The 19,842-nt window shown below is 45.2% G+C and overlaps 1 protein-coding gene across 7 annotated transcripts in view; it reads right to left on the bottom strand.

The window, feature by feature from the left end:
* Nucleotides 1-10,526: 10,526 nt before the first annotated feature.
* The window catches only part of KANSL3 (KAT8 regulatory NSL complex subunit 3), a 46,133-nt gene continuing 36,817 nt past the window's right edge, over nt 10,527-19,842 (bottom strand). For 3 of the 7 annotated variants that reach the window (XM_037806766.1, XM_037806761.1, XM_037806762.1), the window contains 4 exons: nt 19,105-19,214; nt 18,509-18,731; nt 18,068-18,201; nt 16,901-17,764 (listed from right to left, as the gene is read on the bottom strand). In XM_037806766.1, the coding sequence (XP_037662694.1) occupies nt 17,657-17,764; nt 18,068-18,201; nt 18,509-18,731; nt 19,105-19,214 (575 nt within the window). In that variant the 3' untranslated portion in view covers nt 16,901-17,656. Of the gene's footprint in view, nt 10,885-16,900; nt 17,765-17,786; nt 17,935-18,067; nt 18,202-18,508; nt 18,732-19,104; nt 19,215-19,842 lie in introns of those variants that run through there. The other 4 variants (XR_005212344.1, XM_037806764.1, XM_037806763.1 and 1 more) reach the window with 4 other exon arrangements.

The raw sequence follows: 19,842 nt of genomic DNA, 5'->3' as shown, positions 1-19,842 counted from the left end.
AGACCATTCTGGTCTGGGAAAACCTGATTGGGGTAACCAAGGAAACCAGATGCCTAGACAACAGAAAACTACTACCTACACTAAGAAAAAAGAAGTTATGGTCAGTCAACGGAACAAACTTAACATTTCAACTGAGATATGGGTATTTAAACAACTAATACTAAATCAATTCAAAAAGTTTAGGGAAGATATGGCAAAAGAGATGAAGCATATAATGAAAACACTGGACGTACATAAGGTAGAAATTGAAAGTTTGAAAAACCAACTGGCAGGTATCAAGAGGCAGAAGAAAACACTCAGGAACTAGAGAACAAGGCACCCAAAAGCCTACACACAAAAGAACAGATAGAAAAAAGAATGGAAAAATATGAGCAATGTCTCTGGGATCTTAAGGACAAAATAAAATGCAAGAATGTATGTGTCACTGGTGTCCCAGAAGGAGAAGAAAAGAGAAAAGGGGCAGAAGTAATAACGGAGGAAATAATGAAAATTTCCCATCTCTTATGAAAGTCATAAAATTACGGATCCAAGAAGCACAGCATACCCCAAACAGAATAGATCTGAATAGTCCTACACCAAGACACTTAATAATCAGATTATCAAACAGCAAAGATAAAGAGAGAATCCTGAAAGCAGCAAAAGCTATCCATTACATACAAAGGAAGCTTGATAAGACTATGTGTGGATTTTTCAATAGAAACCATGGAGGCAAGAAGGAAGTGGGGTGATATATTTAAGACACTGAGAGAAACACAACCAACCAAGAATCCTATATCCAGCAAAACTGTCCATTAACTATGAGGGAGAGCTTAAAATATTCTCTGACAGACAATGACAAAGTTTGTGAACAGGATACCTGCTCTACAGAAAACACTAAAGGAAGCACTGCAGACAGAAAGAAAAAGACAGGAGTGAGAGGTTTAGCAAGCAATTTTGGGAGATAGTAGCATAGCAATATAAGGACACTGAACAAAGATGACTGTAAGTATGGTTGAAAGAGGAAGCTTAGGAGCATGTGGGACACCAGAACGAAAGACGAATGATAAAGACTGGGACTGTATAACTCAGTGAAACCTAGGGTGCTCAACGATTATAATAAAAGGTACAAATATGTTTTTACATGAGGTAGAACAAATGAATGTCAACATTGCAAGGTGTTAAAAACAGAGTGGGATTGGGGGGAAAATACAATCAATACAAACTAGAGACTATAACAGAAACATTGTATTATGCTTCCTTTAATATAACAAAGGCAATATACCAAAGCTAAATTCATATGGGGAGGGGGAGGGACATAGGGTGTGGGACTCCTGGCATTGGTGATGTTGTCTGACTCTTTATTCTACTGTAGTTTAATGCTATCTTTCCTTTCTAGCTGTCATGTTTTTTTTTTCTCTCTCTCTTTTTTCTTTTGTCTCTCTACCTTCTTTGACTCTTCCTCCTTCTTGTGGAAGAAATGGAGATGTTCTTATATAGATAGTGGCATTGGTGCTAAATACATAAATATGTGACTATACAGGGAACCAACGATTGTTTACGTAGGATGGAATGTATGGTGTGTGAACAAAATGGTCTTAAAAAAAATGGTTGATGAAGAAACCTTGAGGGCACTATATTGAGTGAAATAAGACAGACACATAAGGACAAATATTGCAGGGTCTCACTGATATGAACTAGTTATAATATGGAAACTCATAGACATGAAATGTAAGTTACCAGGATATAGAATGAGGCTAAAGAATGGGGAGCAGTTGCTTAATATGGGCAGAATGTTCAACTAGGGTGAACTTAAACATTTGGAAATGGACAGAGATCAGTGATGTGAGAATAACTAACAGTGCTGAATGGTGTGTGAATGTGGTGGAAAGGGTAAGCTCAGAGTCACGTATGTCAGCAGAAGGAAAGTTGGAGGTTAAAAGATGGGAAGGTATAAAACAGTCAATCTTGTAGTGAACGTTTGTGATTAACTGTACAAATATTAGAAATCCCTCTCATGAACTAGAACAAATGTATGACACTGTAACTAGAAGTTAATAATAGAGGGGCATATAGGAAAAAAAATATATACCTATTGCAAACTATATACTACAGTTAGTAGTATTTTAACATTCTTTCATCAACAGTAACAAAAGTACTGTACCAAAACTATGAATCAATAATGAAGGGGGGGAGGTTAGGGGTATGGGAGGAATGGAGTTTCCTTTTTTTGTCTTTATTTCTTTTCTGGAGTAATGAAAATGTTCTAAAAATTGAAAAAAAAATTAATTGTGGTGATGGATGCACAGCTGTATGATGGTGCCATGGGCAACTGATTGTACACTTTGGATCTTTGGATAGTTCTATGGTATGTGAACAATCTCAATAAAAACTAAAAATATTTTTTAAAAATTAAAAAAAAATTGAGGGAGACTTTAAAATTTTCAGGCAAACAAACACAGAGAATTTGTTAACATGAGACCTGCCCTGCAAGAAATACTAAAGGGAGCTCTACTAGCTGAGAAAAAAAGAAAGGAGAGAGAGGCCTGGAGAAGGGCCCAGAACTTAAGAGTATTAGCAAGGATAACTTTAAGGAAAAAAAAAGAGAGGCGAGGAATAATAGATCTAAAAATTAAAAATCAAAGGGTAAGACGGCTGGTTCAATAATTCCCTTCACAGTAATAACTTTCAATGTGAATGGATTAAACTCTCCAATTAAAAGATACAGACTGGTAGAATGGATTAAAAAGTATGACCCATCGATACGCTGTTCACAAAAGACTCATCTTAGACCCTGCGACACAAAGAGATTGAAAGTGAAAGGATGGACAAAATATTCTGTGCAAGCTGCAACCAAAAGAAAGCTGAGGTAGATACACTAATATCACACAAAACAGACTTTAAATGCAAAGATGTCGAAAGAGACAAAGAAGGATACTAAATAGTATTAAAAGGAACAATTCACCAAGAAGAAATAACAATAATAAATGTTTATACCTCCTATCAAGGAGCTCCAAAATACATGAGTCAAACATTTGCTAAACTGAAGGGAGCAATTGACACACCTATTTCCTATCACTAAGATCGTACAGTATTTTTTTCTTTTGCATCTTATTTCACTCAACATGATGTCTTTGGGGGTTCATCCATGTCGTAGCATGCATCATAACTTCATTCCTTTTTATGGCTGAATAATATTCCTATTGTATGTCATCCTCAAAATGACAAAATCATCAAAGGAAAACTACAGGCCAATCTCCCTAATGAATATAGAGGCAAAAATCCTAAACAAAATACTTGCAAATCGAATCCAAAGGCACATTAAAAGAATTATACACCACGACCAAGTGGGGCTCATTCCTGGCATGCAAGGGTGGTTCAACATAAGAAAATCAATTAATGTAATATAACACATTAACAAATCAAAAGGGGAAAATCAAACCATCATCTTGATAGATGCTGAGAAGGCATTTGACTAGCATCTCTTTTTAATAAAAACACTTCAAAAGGTAGGAACTGGGGGAACCTTCCTCAATATGATAAAGGGCATAAATGAACAACCCACGGCCAGCACAGTACAGAGGCTGAAAGCCTTCCCCCTAGATCAGGAATGAGAGAAGGATGCCCGCTGTCACCTCTATTATTCAACATTGTGCTAGAAGTTCTAGCCAGAGCAATTCGCCAAGATAAAGAAATAGAAGTTATCCAAATCGGAAAGGAAGAAGTAAAACTGCCATTATTGCAGATTATACGATCTTATATTTGGGAAATCCTGAGAATTCAACAACAAAAGTTACTTGAATTAATAAATTCAGCAAAGTGGCGGGATATAAGATTAATGCACATAAGTGAGTAACGGAAAAAGGATCTAAATAAGTGGGGAAGTATTCTGTGCTCATGGGTAGGAAGATTAAATGTTGTTAAGATGTCAATTCTACCCAAACTGATCTACAGTTCAACACAATTCCAGTCACGATTCCAACAACCTACTTTGCAGACTTGGAAAAGCTAGTTATCAAATTTATTTGGAAGGGAAAGGGGCCTCAAATTGCCAAAAACATCCTAAAAAAGAACAAAGTGGGAGGACTTACACTTCCAGACTTTGAAGCCTACTATAAAGCCACAGTGGTCAAAACAGCATGGTACTGGCACAAAGACAGACATATTGATCAATGGAATCAAATTGTGAGTTCAGAAATAGACCCCCAGATCTATGGTCGATTGATTTTCTGATAAGGTGCCCAAATCCACTGAACTGGGACAGAATAGTCTCTTGAACAAATGGGGCTGGGAGAACTGGATAGCCATATGAAAAGAATGAAAAAGTACACCTCCCTCACACCCTATACAAAAATTAACTCAAAAGTGTATCAAAGACCTCAATATAAGAGACAGCACAATAAAACTCTTAGAAAGAAAATATTTGGAAACCATCTATCTGATAAGAGACTGATATCCTGCATATGTAAAGAAATCCTACAATTCAACAATAGTAGAAACAGCCCAATTACAAAATGGGCAAAAGATATGAAAAGGTATTTTTCCAAAGAGGAGATACAAATGGCTAAAAAACACATGAAAAAATGTTCATTGTCACTAGCTATCAGGAAAATGCAAATCAAAACTACAATGAGATACCATCTGACACCGATAAGAATGGCTGCCATTAAACAAACAGGAAATAATAAATGCTGGAGGGGATGTGGAGAAACCGGAACTCTTATTCATTGCTGGTGGGAATGTATAATGGTACAGCCACCCTGGAAGACAGTCTGGCAGTTTCTCAGAAAACTAGATATCAAGTTACCATATGATCTAGTAGCTCCACTTCTCGGTATATACCCGTAAGATCTGAAAGCAGTGACGTGAACAGACATTTGTACACCGATGTTCACAGCAGCATTGTTTACAACTGCCAAGAGATGGAAACAATCCAAGTGTCCTTCAACAGATGAGTAGATAAACAAAATATGGTGTATACATCTGATGGAATACTACGCAGCAGTAAGGAATGAGGTCTTGAAACATGACAACACAGACGAACCTTGAAGATACAATGCTGAATGAAATAAGCCAGACACAAAAGGAAAGATAGGGTATGTTACCACTTCTATGAACTCCCTGAACAATGTAAAATCAATGTCTCATAATGTAGGATACTGGGGACCTTGTGATGGACAGTAGTTGGTGAGGGGGATGACAATCTATTATGCTCAGATATGTTAATGATGGTGAATTCAAAGGCATAGGAATTTATAGGGGTGATGATTGTTAATGGGATTATAAGTATCAGAGTTGTACTGGAGGCAAAAAGGATTGAACGGGGTTGTTTAAAGGCAGATATCCCACAAATTAGCACTACAACTATAGATGCTTGCATGATATACTTCTAAATTATGACACAAGTATAGCGAGTTGACAACAGATTGGTATATGGGAAAAATCTGCCTATTGCATATCAGGGACTGTAATTAATAGGAATACCATACTAGTACCACACAAATACTGGGGACAAATAATTAAGGGCTGAAAAGAGCTACAAGGTGTTTTGAGTCATGAGAATTGTTTAAAATGGAGAGTGATTAGGATTGTACAACTAAGTGATGACAATGTGAAACATGGGTGGATTATATAATGGACAAAACATATGCTATGTTATTTTAGGAACCACCTACTTCATAAGCCAAGACCTCGATCTTGAGGCTTGCTCTTGTGAAACCTATGGTTGTAAAGGGGAGGCTAAGCCCACCTATAATTATGCCTAGGAGTCACCTCCAGAGAACCTCTTTCGTTGCTCAAATGTGGACCTTCTCTCTCCAAGCCTAACTCTGCAAATAAATTCATCACCCTCCCCCCAATGTGGGACAGGACCCCCCAGTGAATGAGTCTCCCTGGCGATGTGGGACACAGATTCTGGTAATGAGCCTGACCCTGGCCACTGAGGGACTGAGGATGCCTTTCTGACCAAGAGGGGGAAAAGAAAGGCAACAAAATAAGGTTTCAGTGGCTAAGAGAATTCAAATAGTCAAGAGGCTGTCCTGGAGGTTACTTCTATGCAAGCTTCAGCTAGATATGCCAAATGGCCACAATATGATAAGCCCAGGCCAACAGTAGTCCTGAAAACCCTCAAGAATACCCATATCCCTATCCTGGACTCTAAACATTTTCATTCATTAAGTTTATTCTTCAGAAACTTAAATCCTCCAGAGAACTCCTATGCCAGCTAAGTCCCAAAACCCAGAGGTGACAGCCTCTCCAAGAACATCAACCAGATGTGTCCCCTTTTCCCATGTCGACACCCCTTTTCAACATGAACTAGTTAGGATGGTCACTGTCTAGACATCCCTGAAGATCGGGAAAGTGATTAAACTAGAGGAAGGGAGAGCAACAGACAAGATGGAATTTAGCCAAGGATTACGAATACTGAATCTCTATATGATTTTCTTTCTTTTAGTTGCTAGGGTATTAGAATAGCTAGAAAGAAAAGAATTGAAATGGTGGAACTGTAACCCATAGTATCCTTTGAAATTTGTTTAATAGCTACTTGCTAAATTGTAATTTAAAAGTTATCTTTTTGTATATACATTTCACAATAAGGAAATAACTGAATCTGTAGAACTGTAACCTATAATATTGTTTGAAATTTGCTTATTAACTACTTGTTAAATTGCACTTGGAAAGTTATAACTTCTATGTATATATGTTATATTCTACAAGAAAAAATGATAAAAATATGACATAAAAATTAAAGTTAAAAATTCAATTCCTTAAAAAAAATTTGTAGCCACAAAAAAACAAAAAACAAAACAAAAAACAAAAAAAAAACAATAAAAAATCTTACCATATGACCCAGTAATTGTATTACTGGGCAGTTAACCCAGAGAAATGAATACTAATGGTCACACAAAAAGCTGCATACAACTGTTTAGAGAAGGTTTATTTGTAATAGTCCAAAACCAGAAACAATCCAAGTCCTAGAGTAGATGAATGGTTACACAAACCATGATACATTCATACAATAGATTACTACTCAGCAATAAAAAGGAATGAACCATTGATACACATAACTTGAATGGGTTTCAGGGGCATTATGTTGAGTGTCAAAAGGTAATCACAAAAGGTTCACGTACCATATGATTCTATTCTACATTTTTTTTTATTAAAGCAGTTGTAGATTTACAATATCATGCAGAATACAGAGTTCCAATATACCTCCCTCTCACACAGTTTTCCCAACTATTAACATTTTGCTTTAGTGTGGTGTCTGTTACAATTGATGAAACACTATCATACTTATGCTATGGACTTTAGACCACTGTTTACATTAGGGCTCACTCCTTGTGCTGTACAATTCTATTGTACTGTGTGTGTGTGTGTTGGTAACTTACATCTACCATAACATTTCCCTTTTTCTCCCTTTTCAAATACACAATTCAATGTTACAAATGTAAAATTGTACCTCCATCACCACTATCCACTGCCAAATTTTTTTTGTCATCCCAAACAGAAAGTCCATACCAATTAAACATTTAACTCTCCATTCCCCATCCAGACTCAGCACCTGATAAACTGTATTCTGGTTTCTGACTTATGAATATGCATATTGTTTATTTCATATCACTGAGCTCATACAGTATTTGTCCTTTAGCGTCTTATTTCACTCAACATGACGTCTTCCGGGTTCATCCATGTCGTAGCACGCATCACAACTCCATTCCTTTTTATGGCTGAACAATATTCTCATTCTATGTTATCCTCAAAATGACAAAGTCTGTACAATGGGTGAGAGGCTGCTGAGGTTTACGAGTGGTGGGGAAGGGACAGTGGGCACCCAGGGCAGCAGGAGGGCCATCTTCGAGCTGATGGAGCAGTTCTGCAACCTGATGGCCGTGGTGGTTACAGGAATTGACACACAATAAAATGTCCACCACATACACACTGTATCTCTGTCAATTTCCTGGTTAACCCAGAGAAATGAAAACTACTTATGGTCACACAAAAAGCTGCATACAATTGTTTAGAGAAGGTGTATTTGTAATAGTCTAAAACTGGAAACAATCCAACTCCTAGAGTAGGTGAATGGTTACACAAACCGTGGTACATTCGTACAACAGAATGAACTGTGCTCCAGTGTTTTTGAGGTGTAGACATTGCAGGAAGCTGGGTGCATGGGTGGCAGCAACTGTCAGTCTTGGCCTGGCTGGATGTGAACTCAAAAGGGTCACGTGGAGGCCAAGCCACCAAGTCCTAGGCTACCCTCCACATTAGGTCTCCCACCTCAGAACCAGCACCATGCAGAGCAGAGAACGGGCCCCAGCTCCAACCGCCTGGTGTCTTCTGCCTCAGTGTCTCACCTGTGAAAAGGGAGGTACAGCACCTACCACACAGGTTACATAAGTGAGCGCACGTGGAGGTCTGAAACAGCGTCCGCATAAATGCAGTGAGCGCCAGCACTGCCACGTTATGTTAGCCATTATCTTCCGGGCCCATCTCACTGGGTTATTACCAGAACACACAAGAGAATCCACGGAAAGCAAGACGACACAGTCCAAAGAGTGGTTCTGTTTCTTTAAATTGTTATTGCTCACGGACACCAGCTCAGCTGTGCTAGAGCTGGGACCAGAGGCCAGAAGGCCTTTCTCCATCGTGACCTCTTCTTGAGGCCCAAGGACAGCCTCCTCAGAGCATCCCATGCACCTGCCATCCAGGAAGCTAATGCCTTCTTGATCCTTCCACATCTCCCACCAGAACCATCCCCTGCTCGGGTTATGGGCTCCGGGCCGCTGTGTGACACGTGGAGGAACGCTTTCATTCGCATCTCATGGTGTGCTCTGCAAAGGGAACTGGGGCGCAGGCTTCCGAGAACTTCGGCCACTCCCCCCTTCAGCCTGCCCCTCCAAGGTGAACAAGCATCAAAGTTTCCACAACTCCCCTTCTCCACATTCGACATTCTTCAAGGAATATAGCCCAAGCCTCAGGAAGCTCTCCATGGGAAGCAAGCTAGGATTTTACCACAAATACAGGACAACACTCTGATCTTTTCCTTGGCCTCAGCGCACACCAGGCCGGTATCTTTTGGAAGCACCCTCCTGCCCCCGAGTGCTGTCCAGGCTGCACTCATCATACGTGGATTGCCCAGGGGCCTCTACCTGTCCTAACTGAATCCTAAAAGCCTCTCATACCCTCACTGAGCCTTACTGTCCTCTGCTCCTGCTGGTTGTTACCCTACCTGTAAAGCTATTAAACTGCTAAGCCCTAGAAGCCCATTCAGATTTTCTGTCTTCCTCAAACTTACAAAATTGCCTCCTGAATTTCACAAAGGAGCCACCTACCAACTAACACACAAGTGCAGCCTAAGGATCCATGTGAATCACTGACCACCTGAGCAGGAGGTGTGAGTTGGTATTTAGGTGATGCTCCCCCCTCCCTCCCCCCGCCCCCAGGACCCAGGCTGTTTGTCCGAGACCCCCGTGCACGGTGCTCCCTCCTGGCCGCCACTCCGACTGGCAAATGAGGCTCCTGGATGAACGCAGGTGGCCAGGGTAGACGGACACATCCCTGTGGGTCAGGACCCAGACAACAGACCCAGCCATGGTGGGCCTGCCCCGCCCGCAGAGGAGGACACGGGACAGCCACACTTGGGTTGCCTAATTTATCACCTTGACAGAAAACATCCTGGAGTATGGAGGGGATGCATGTTCTGGAGCACAGGGTCTAAGCCAAACCTGAAGTCACCTTGGCAGACAGGTGTCGTGACAAGGTAAGGAGGGGCTCAGGGCCCCATCTCCAGGGCCGCTTCTCCAGGGGTGCCCACCTCCAAGGCTCGGGCCGTTACCCAGGGCCCCGCACAGGACCGTCCTTGCCAGCAATCCCACTTCCGTGGGGAAGGGGGGCAGGAACACCCCTGTGCACTAAGCTCCCTGGGACATGCGGGAGGTTAGCTTGGCTGGTCACACCTGTCTCTCCTCCAGGCAGTGGAGACAGCAATTTCAGGGCTTGGGATCTCTTCCCTTTAAGGGGGCAAGCTCCACGTCTCACGTCCAGCTGAAGGAACAGTTCCAGGTTCAAACACCTGGTGGTAGATGCGAAGCCCCAGATGCCAACAGCTTCCCCCACAGGGCGTGCTGGCTCGCTCTCCAGGCCCCTTCATTTGTGGTTTCTCAGCTCTTCTTCGACCTTTCTGGACCTTCAGGCCCCCTGGACACTGGCCCAAAGCATGGTGGAAAGTGGGACCAGTTTTCACCTCTTGGCCACCGCTGCTCCCACATCCTGGTGGGCCGGATGAGCGGGAAGATTGCAGTCCAGTCTCTTTGCTTCACTCAGAAGGGGCCCCACAGCAAGTCTAACACTGGGAGTTCCCAGGTCTCGGCCACTACACGGCAATTCTGTGTGGGTTCTAAGAGGGAAGACTGCCTCCCAAGGCTGTTGACAAGGACAAGTCCTTCTGGCCCCGAGCAACTGGCCAGTGGGCCACGAGGATCCCACCCCAAAGGGCCCCGACCACACGGAGACTCCTCCCGACTCGGCTCCTCCCACGGGCAGCACAGACGTACAAAGGCAATTCCTTTATTGAACGACTGAACGAAGGCGCAGCCCAGCACCGACCCTGCATCGAATCGCAGCCAATGGCAGGGCACCTGCTGGGGAGGCCGGGGCCACACGTGCAGATCCCGGGGGACGGCGCACCCCTTGCTGGACTGGATGAGCTCACCTAATAGTGTCACAAGACCCAGAGGCTCCACCCTGAAGACAACCGGCAGGGGGGCGACAAGGACCATCCTAAAGCAGTCTTCAGAGCAGCGGACAGCTCAGCAGGACAGACGTGTGCCCAGCGCTCCCTGGGAAGTGCCACCACCGACCTGGTAGAGTACATGTCACCCGGCATCTTCAGGGTGCTGGAGGCAGGCGCTGCGGCAGGAGAGGAAGTGAACACGGGTCAACACTGTGCCGGGTTAGCACATCCAGACCCTCCGACCCCATTGTCCCACTCCTGAGAGTTTCCTCCAAAGCAGCAATTACTTGGAATGGGATGACAGCTAGATGCACCAAGACAAATGCTAATGGAACGTGGGCTCTGGTGACCGAGCTCCACGCTGCCCCTCTTTCGTGCCAGCTGCTTATGGGTCTCCTTTTCCTGACCTGCAGGAGGAGGTGGCAGCACCTGCTTCGGGGTCATCGTGAGGACTAAATGAGGTCACCTGTGGAAAGCAACTGGTACACATGTGCTCACCTCTAAAGGTTAGCTCTTGTCATCAAGCAGGACAGAAAGGGGGTGCAGGGAAAAAGGAAGTGGGTGACCCGTTAGGGGAAGCTTTCCATGGCTATGGCCTCCAGGTGGTTTTTGTAGGTGCTGTACATTCTTAGGTGTTGCTGTGAACTGGTGAGTCCTGCAGCTCAGGAAGAAGGACACAAGGTTGAGAGGGTTGGCCTCTCTCCAAAGGGCAAGGGTGCTCCCACTTTTCTAGATTTCAGCCTTGGAAAGCTCCAAAGAGGTCCGCAACAATTCAGTAGCAGGGGAAGATGGAGGGTAAATGAGAGAGGAGTGAAGAGGAGTTTGACAATCAAAATTGCAAAGGATCTGCTTCCAATCGGCTCATTCTGCCCCAAGGCAGGGCAGTCCTGACTATGAACAGACCTGAGAGGGAGCCACTCGCCCAGGCCCTGCTGCAAGGGCTGCCGTGACGCCCGCTACTGTGGGCAGACAACCGGAGGGGCCGAGTGACAGGCCACGGTGTGCCGGCAGCACGGAGGGGAGCGAGACCCAGTGAGCACACGCAAGGGCCCGTTTTCAGGAGTCCACTGCAGGATGCAACGTAACCTCTGACCCTCCCTGCCCTACTTCCCTCCATCTTCTCACTTATAAAAAAGCATAGAAAAGTACTTTCCCATAAAGGAAACATGGAGTGAATATTAATCAATACCAGAAACAAAACATAATTACGTGCTTGCACAGACCTTAAAAAAGTCTACACCAGTGTTCACAACCATTCATTCCAGCCGTAGGTATTATAGTACGCATCACAAAAATAAACCAGGATTTAAAATAAAAACACAACCTAAATACAGGACCACTATCACACTTAAAAAGGTTAACAATTCCTCGATATCAGTGATTACCCAGCCAGTGCTCTCATTCCAGTTGTCTCGTAAATGCCATAAATGCAAAGGTCCCCAACCTAAGACTCCTGGGCAGCCCCCACCAATCCCACCACCAGGGCAACCACCGACTTAGGCCACCACCTCATGCACAGAGAGGTTAGGGGATTTGCCAGGGTTGCACAGTGCACTGGGGAGGGCCCGTGGCTGGCCGGCTGAACAACGGGGTAGCTGTCAGCAAGTCTTCACCGCCTGTCACCTCCTTTGGCTGGAAGAAAAGAATCACCACTAGAACTCTGCTAGTAATCACAAACTTACTTCACTGAGGCGAAAACTAAGCTCTCCAGTTAACACTATTAGAAGCCAGATGCTGGCCTTCCACTGGGCTCCTTCTGGGCTCTGTGACCCCTCCTGTCTTCTCATCAGCCACCAGCTCCCCGACCCCAGCAAGCTGAAGATGGCAACTTAAGGTAGGAGGGGGACCCCACAGGGCACAGATCTGCGCTCCAGCCAAGCACCCAGGGGACAGCGGCCCAAAACAGCCCTGATGGCGTCACAGGCCACTCCCACACATGGGCAAGAAACTGATCACTTCCATACGTGACCCGTACAAGTGCTCGGAGTATGCAAAAAACAAAAGCACTTCCCATCTCATTCCACAAGTAGAGAATGAGAATACAGGGACTGAATGGGACGGGAAGCTTTTGATTTTGTAAGCTTCTGATTTTGGACAAGGAAAGCACATAGGAAAATCAACAGCAGGTGGCAGAGAAGAAAACTAGGCCAATCTCGTTACCACAGAGGCCAAAATCCTAAGTAAAATATAAGCAAATGAAAAGACTACAACATGCTTCTCCCGTGAAACACTTTGTTTCTTTCCTTGTTTTGTTCTCTCTGTTAAGGTCTTATTTTCTATGTAGGCACAATAAAAACAAATTTGGGCATGTGCCAGACAAAAGAATAGGACATACTGAACAAGCCAGTGAATCTGGAATTCAGACCATTTGATATTAGGACATCTATTAAAGTAATTCACCATTTTAACAAGCTATCTCATTTATTGTCATGTGATTCCAAAAGAACATTAGATAAAATTCAAAACCCATTACTTATCATAAAGTATCAGCAAACTAGCAATAGAACTGACACTTCCTGAACCCGAGGATGCGCACGGCACAGACAACAGGAGGCCGGGGGGGAGGCAGGGGGCAGCACCTGGACCGTGGGCCTGGCAGCCCGATGGACTCCGGGGGAAAGTCAGACCCTCATCCCACTCAGCACAAAGAAACAAATTCCAAATGCACTAAGGAGCTAAAAGTAAAACATAAGCATTGTACGAAAACAGAAAAAGATTACATTTTTACTCTAGTGATAGGAACAGCTTTTTTAATAAAGACCCCAAATCCCGAAGCCATAAAGGAAAAGACCGGAAGATTTTACTACATAAAAATTTAAGATATCTGTATGATAGAAGATCCAGAAATAAAAGTTAAAAGACAACCACAGATGGAGAAACTAAGATGGCGGTTAGGTGAAACAGGGCAAAAAAACACCTCCATGAAAAACACTAGATAGAAACCAGAAAGTAACCCAGAATACCAGTTACAGCAATGCGCCAGCTGGACGAGGTCTGCTATACTTCGTGAAACCGGGAGTCTGCATTCTGAAACGAGTGAGTAAGCTGGTTGGAAGACCCGCAGCCGCGTGGCGATTTGGGGAAGCCAGGAGTTGCCGTTTGGAGACTGACTGGTTAAACCCCGTGGCTTGCAGCTGGCTCCCCGGAGGGCTGGATAAACTCCTGCCCGGGGCCGTGCCCACAGCCAAGAGCCCCGCCAGTTGTCCCGGAGCTGGGAAGGAGGAACTGTGCGAGGAGCAGGGTGTTGAGACGCCCCGTTTGGCCATTTTTGCATCAGGCTGAAAGCGCCCCGGCACGGCCGGCGGCCCAGGGCTTCCCTTGAGGGACGGTGTGCACTGGTGACGTAGCACGGCATTCCCTTGGCAGAGGTCCTGGAGGATCGCGGCTGGGAGGGGGGATCCGCTCGGAGAACCCAGGGATGCTACACCAAGTCCAGTGGTTTGTGGGTCAGCGAGAGAGAGGAGCTGGGGCTGAACTGAAATGAAGGATTAGACTTGCGGCGGCCTTGAATCTCCTTGAACCTGGGGGATTTGAATATTAAAGCTGCCCTTCCTCCCTGGCCACCAGGACACACAAACTGTTTCTGAAAAATCAGATTGGTACCTTTTTTTTTTACAACTTGAAAGAACCCTATCAAGCAAAGCAAATGCCAAGAGGCCAAAAACAACAGAAAATCTTAATGCATATGATAAAACCAGACGATATGGAGAATCCAACTCCAAACGCACAAATCCAGATATCAGAAGAGACAATGTACCTTGCACAATTAATCAAATAACTGCAATTGAGGAATGAAAACATGGCAAAGGATTTAAAGGACATCAAGAAGACCATGGCCCAGGATATAAGCGACATAAAGAAGACCATAGAAGAGCATAAAGAAGACATTGCAAGAGTAAATAAAAAAAATAGAAGATCTTATGGAAATAAAAGAAACTGTTGGCCAAATTAAAAAGACACTGGATATTCACAATACAAGACTAGAGGAAGCTGAACAACATCTCAGTGTCCTAGAAGTCCACAGAACAGAAAATGAAAGAACGAAAGAAAGAATGGAGAAAAAAATCGAAAAAATCAAAATGGATCTCAGGGATAAGATAGATAAAATAAAACATCCAAACTTAAGACTCATTGGTGTCCCAGAAGGGGAAGAGAAGGGTAAAGGTCTAGAAAGAGTATTCAAAGAAATTGTTGTGGAAAAGTTCCCCAGCCTTCTACACAATATAAATACACAAAGCATAAATGCCCAGCGAACTCCAAATAGAATAAATCCAAATAAACCCACTCTGAGACATATTCTGATCAGACTCTCAAATACTGAAGAGAAGGAGCAAGTTCTGAAAGCAGCAAGAGAAAAGCAATTCACCACATACAAAGGAAACAACATAAGACTGAGTTGTGACTACTCAGCAGCCACCAGGGAGGCAAGAAGGCAGTGGCATGACATATTTAAAATTCTGAGAGAGAAAAATTCCAACCAAGAATACTTTATCCGGCAAAACTCTCCTTCAAATTTGAGGGAGAGCTTAAATTTTTCACAGACAAACAAATGCTGAGAGAGTTTGGCAATAAAAGACCTGCCCTACTTCAGATACTAAAGGAGCCCTACCAACAGAGAAACAAGGAAAGGAGAGAGAGACATAGAGAATTTTAACAGACATATAGAGAACCTTACATCCCAAATCACCGGGACACTCATTTTTCTCTAGTGATCACAGATCTTTCTCCAGAAGGGACCATAAGCTGGGACATAAAACAAGCCTCAAGAAATTAAAAAAAAAAAAAAAAAAATTGAATATACTCAAAGCACATTCTCCAACCACAATGGAATACAAATAGAAGTCTATAATTTTTGAATTGCAACTCCACTATTTACTTCCTACATGATATAAAATATACAAACTCTAATGACAAATCAGTGGTTTTGAACTCAACGTAAAATATGTAATTTTAGACAACTATATAAAGGTGGGGGAATGGAGTATAGGAACATAGTTTATATGTCCTATTGAAGTGAAGGTGGTATCAAAGAAAAACAAGATTGTTATGGATTTAAGAGGTTAATTTTAGCCCCACAGTAAACACAAAGAAATTATCAGAGAATATGACCATAGAGATGAAAAGTAGAGTATGGGTTAAGAGAAATGGGGGAAGGGGCAATGGGGAGTTAAGAAATGAGGGTAGGGTTGCTGTTTGAGGTGAAGGGAAATTTCTAATAATGGATGGTGGGAAAGAGCATTACAACATTCTAAAGGTGATTAATCCCACTAATGGAATGCTAGGGAGGGGGTAGAATGGGAAGATTTAGGCTGTATATATGTTTCCACAATTGAAAAAAAAAAAAAAAAAAAAAAAAGGCAGTCTAAATATGTGACAATTGAATGCCAAGGATGAACCTGGATGGGATTGGAGGACGGAGGACAGGGGGCTCAAAGGGACACAGTTGAGACATAAGGAAAAGGAAATATAGAATGTAAGCTTTGTATCACTGTTGAATCTCTTGTACTTCTTAACTGTGCTTAATGGGATTGCATAAAAGAATGTTCTTGTTCATGGGAACTGTATATGTGAATTACAGTGTTTGTTCAAGGATGTGTGCAGCTAGCTCTCATATGTTCAGAAGACAGAGCAATAGATGATGGATGATAGGGAGGGAGGAAAACAAATAGTGGTGTGACAGCATATTAAAGTTGGTGGATTGGGCTATTGGGGGAGGGGGGTCAGGGTATGATGGAGTTCTGTGTATGGGGTTAGTATTGTTTTTGCAACTGTCCCTATAACTTTGAATTTATTTCAAAATAAAAAAAAAAAAGTAGCTTATGAGGGGTGACAATGTGATTGGGAAAGCCATATGGACCACACTCCCCTTTGTCTAGTTTATGGATGGATGAGTAGAAAAATGGGGGAAGAAAAAAAAAAAAAAAAAGGCACCCAGTGTTCTTTTTTACTTTAATTGTTCTTTTTCACTTTAATTTTTATTCTTGTTATTTTTGTGAGTGTGGTAATGAAAATGTCAAAAATTAATTTTGGTGAAGAATACACAACTATATAATGATACTGTAAACAACTGAATGTACACTTTATTTTGTATGACTGCATGGTATGTGAATATATCTCAATAAAATGAATTTAAAAAACACACACAAAAAAAAGACAACCACAGGCACTCAGTATTTCAATAAATTTTTAACAAACGAAAGAAAAGACTAGTGGTCGATGGAACAAAATATATTTAACTTGTGTAATAAAAGATTAACATCCGAATCTATGACTGCTGTAAATCAAATAAACAGATATTAAATAACACAAGGAATTCATAAAGGAAGACACACAACCTCGCTAGTAACCAGGAAAATGTACATGAAACGAAACTGCACCCGACACGGTGAAATTGTGGGGAGGGGCTGCTCGGCAACAGGTCGGCCTCTGCACCGGTTAGGAAGGTGCCACAGAGGATTCGTAGGCAAAGGCTAGTTACAAAGTAGTTCATATTCTGTGATCCCATTTTTGTCCAAAATAAATAATGCACTTTGTATAGGAAAAAAAAAAAATCCAGAAGAATGTTTATCAAGTTATTAACAAGGGCTCATCTCTAGGAGTGAAATTAGGGGAAATTTCCACTTTCTACATTACATATTTCTGTAACGTTTGGATTATTTAAAATAAGTACAATCCCTTTTGTCATTGAAAAAAATAAGCTACAAAATAAAGAATAAAACCACCTCCACCCTCTCAAAAAGGGAGGGCTAGCTGCGGTCCCAGGGAAGTTCGGGTTATTTTCCACCCAAGAACGGTTCGGAGGCGGCCATCTGCCGGTGGTCCTCAGGGCCCAGCCCCAGCCCCCACACGGCAGGGCCTCGGCTGACACCCCCACAGGTCAGCCCGACACGGGACTCAACTGCTGTTTCCTCTCACCTTCAGCCTCTGGGGGGCTCCTCAGATTGCCACTTAAAATGAGGACATTATACCTGAAGAGGCCCCAGTGGAAATCGACCAGCTGAGGGGGTGCCTCCGTGCGGGTATGCCGAGATGGGGGGTGGGCACGGTGCGGGGGAGCTGCTGGGCAGAGAGCGGGTATCAGCCAACAAGCTTCCACCCGCAAGCCCTGAACAAGGAAATCAAGACGGAGGGAAGCACGCAGAGACCTGAGACGCACCAGCCGCTGCTACCCGCTCGCTCGCCGTTTGCACGCTTAATCCTCACGGCAGTCAGGGAGGAGCTCCAGGCTGCAAAGCCCCCGCCCAGGCTGACCGGAATCGCCCGGCCACAGGTCCAGGGCCTCGGGAGCCGCTCCTGTCAGCCAGCCCCCAGCGTCCCCGAGCTGGGCCCTGTGTCCACAGCCTTCCCAGGCCGACTCACCTGCACACCGGAGGGCAGCGCCTGGGCAGGGGGCTCCTCCAAGGCAGCTGCCCCTGTGCCCAGGGGGCTCGGCGTGGACATTCTGCTTGGCTGGCCCCGCAGTGTCAGGGTGATGGTGCTCGGGACCTTCAGGCCTAAGGAGACACAGGGAAGCCCCCACTGGCCACCAGGGCCTTCCTTTTCTGGGGAGTCCCCCCCCACACACATATCAAACCTACCTCTCCCTGCTCCTCAGCCTCCCCCAGCTATCACCCCGGCCCTCCAGTCCACCCGAGAGGCAGCAGGAGAAACCTGCACTCTCTCGGCCTCTCAGGGGACAGGTCCTCCTGGCTGCAGCCCCTTGGAGTTGGGCTCAACACCACAGCCTGCCCGTGTGAGATGGGAAGGTTCCGGGGGAAGACCCCGATTTGGGGGTCTGCACGGTTCTTGGGAGAGACTGACCTGATGCTTGGTTAGAGGCCTGAGCCAGGCCCGGGAGGCTGCTTGCCAGCTTGGCGAGGCCCCCGCTGGTCAGCAGCTGGTGGATGGCCGTGGGCTTCCCACCAGAAGTGGCGCCCAAGGAGGAGAGCGTGGTGGCCACAGGGATGGCACGGACAACAGTGCCAGTGCCTGTGGTGATGGTGCCCAGGCTTGGCGTGGGGGCGGGCAGCTTCACACTGCTGGCCTGAGGGACACACGTGCCCAGGCTTCAGGGCCACAGCACACCGCTGAGGGCGGCCCCTGCCGAGGGCCCACTGTGCGCACAGCACCCCCCAGGCAGTCTGCACATACAACCGGGTTAACCCCTACTACAGTCCTGTGAGGGAGGGACCCTTACCATCCTCATTTTATGGAAAAGGAAACAAAGACACAGAAAGGTCAAGAGACTGGCCCAAGGCCACCCAGGAAGTGAGGGAGCCTTAACCTTTGGTTGCTCCCAGCTGTGCACTCAGAAGGCTGTCTGTCCTTCCCCCATTCACTCCAGACCCAAATTCCCTGCCAAAGCCAACTACGTGGAGGAGCCCACCCCCTGCCCCACCCGGGGGTGCAGCTGGCACCTGTGGCACCGGCCCCGGGGAGGGAGCGGCTGGGAGGCCAGAGGTCTTGCTGCTGATGTCCTGCAAACTGAAGCTGAGGCCCTGGAGGAGGCTGCTGGCTGACGTGGCCCCTGGGAGGAAAGCACAGGCATCAGCTCAGCTCCCGCATGGCACTCACCCCCCAGCGCCAGCCGAACACCAGGGCCCCCTCCCTCCCCTCGGGCCTCCCCCCTGCCCTCGAGAGAAGCACATAAGGAAGGGAGGATACCAGGATCTGCAGTGGCTCCCCGCCACACGTCCTCAGCCTGTTCTAAACACCCATCCAATATTTTGGACAATTTTAGGAGAACCAAAGAGAGCTTGAATCCCACTTTACAGAAATCCAAACCTCTTTCCAGGGAATAGGAAGGACATTTTAAACCCAAAGATTTCCAGCACCTGGATTATGCTGCACCCTATGCACAGGCCGCTGTCCCACAGCAGAGGAGCCCCATGAGGGAGGCAGGTCCGTGGGTGTCGGCCTGCCGGCTCAGGAGACAGTGCTCCCGGGAGGGAGGGACGGACACATGTCCCACCTTGCCGACACCCAGCACTATGGAAATGGCACCACTTCCAGTTCAAAACACCCCAACTGAGCACACAACCCGTGGGCTGGGCCGTTTACATGCTGCAGCTACTGAGGCATGGGGCGCCCCCCACCCCACAGCCAGTCCCAGCATCACGTCACGCCTCTGCAAGCCGGAGACCCAGAGGGCCTCC

The sequence above is a fragment of the Choloepus didactylus genome, chromosome 17 (genome assembly GCF_015220235.1).
Source record: "Choloepus didactylus isolate mChoDid1 chromosome 17, mChoDid1.pri, whole genome shotgun sequence".
NCBI classification, from domain to species: Eukaryota; Metazoa; Chordata; class Mammalia; order Pilosa; family Megalonychidae; genus Choloepus; species Choloepus didactylus.
Note: the sequence above shows the minus strand (reverse complement) of the source record. Positions and strands in the feature narration are given on the sequence as shown.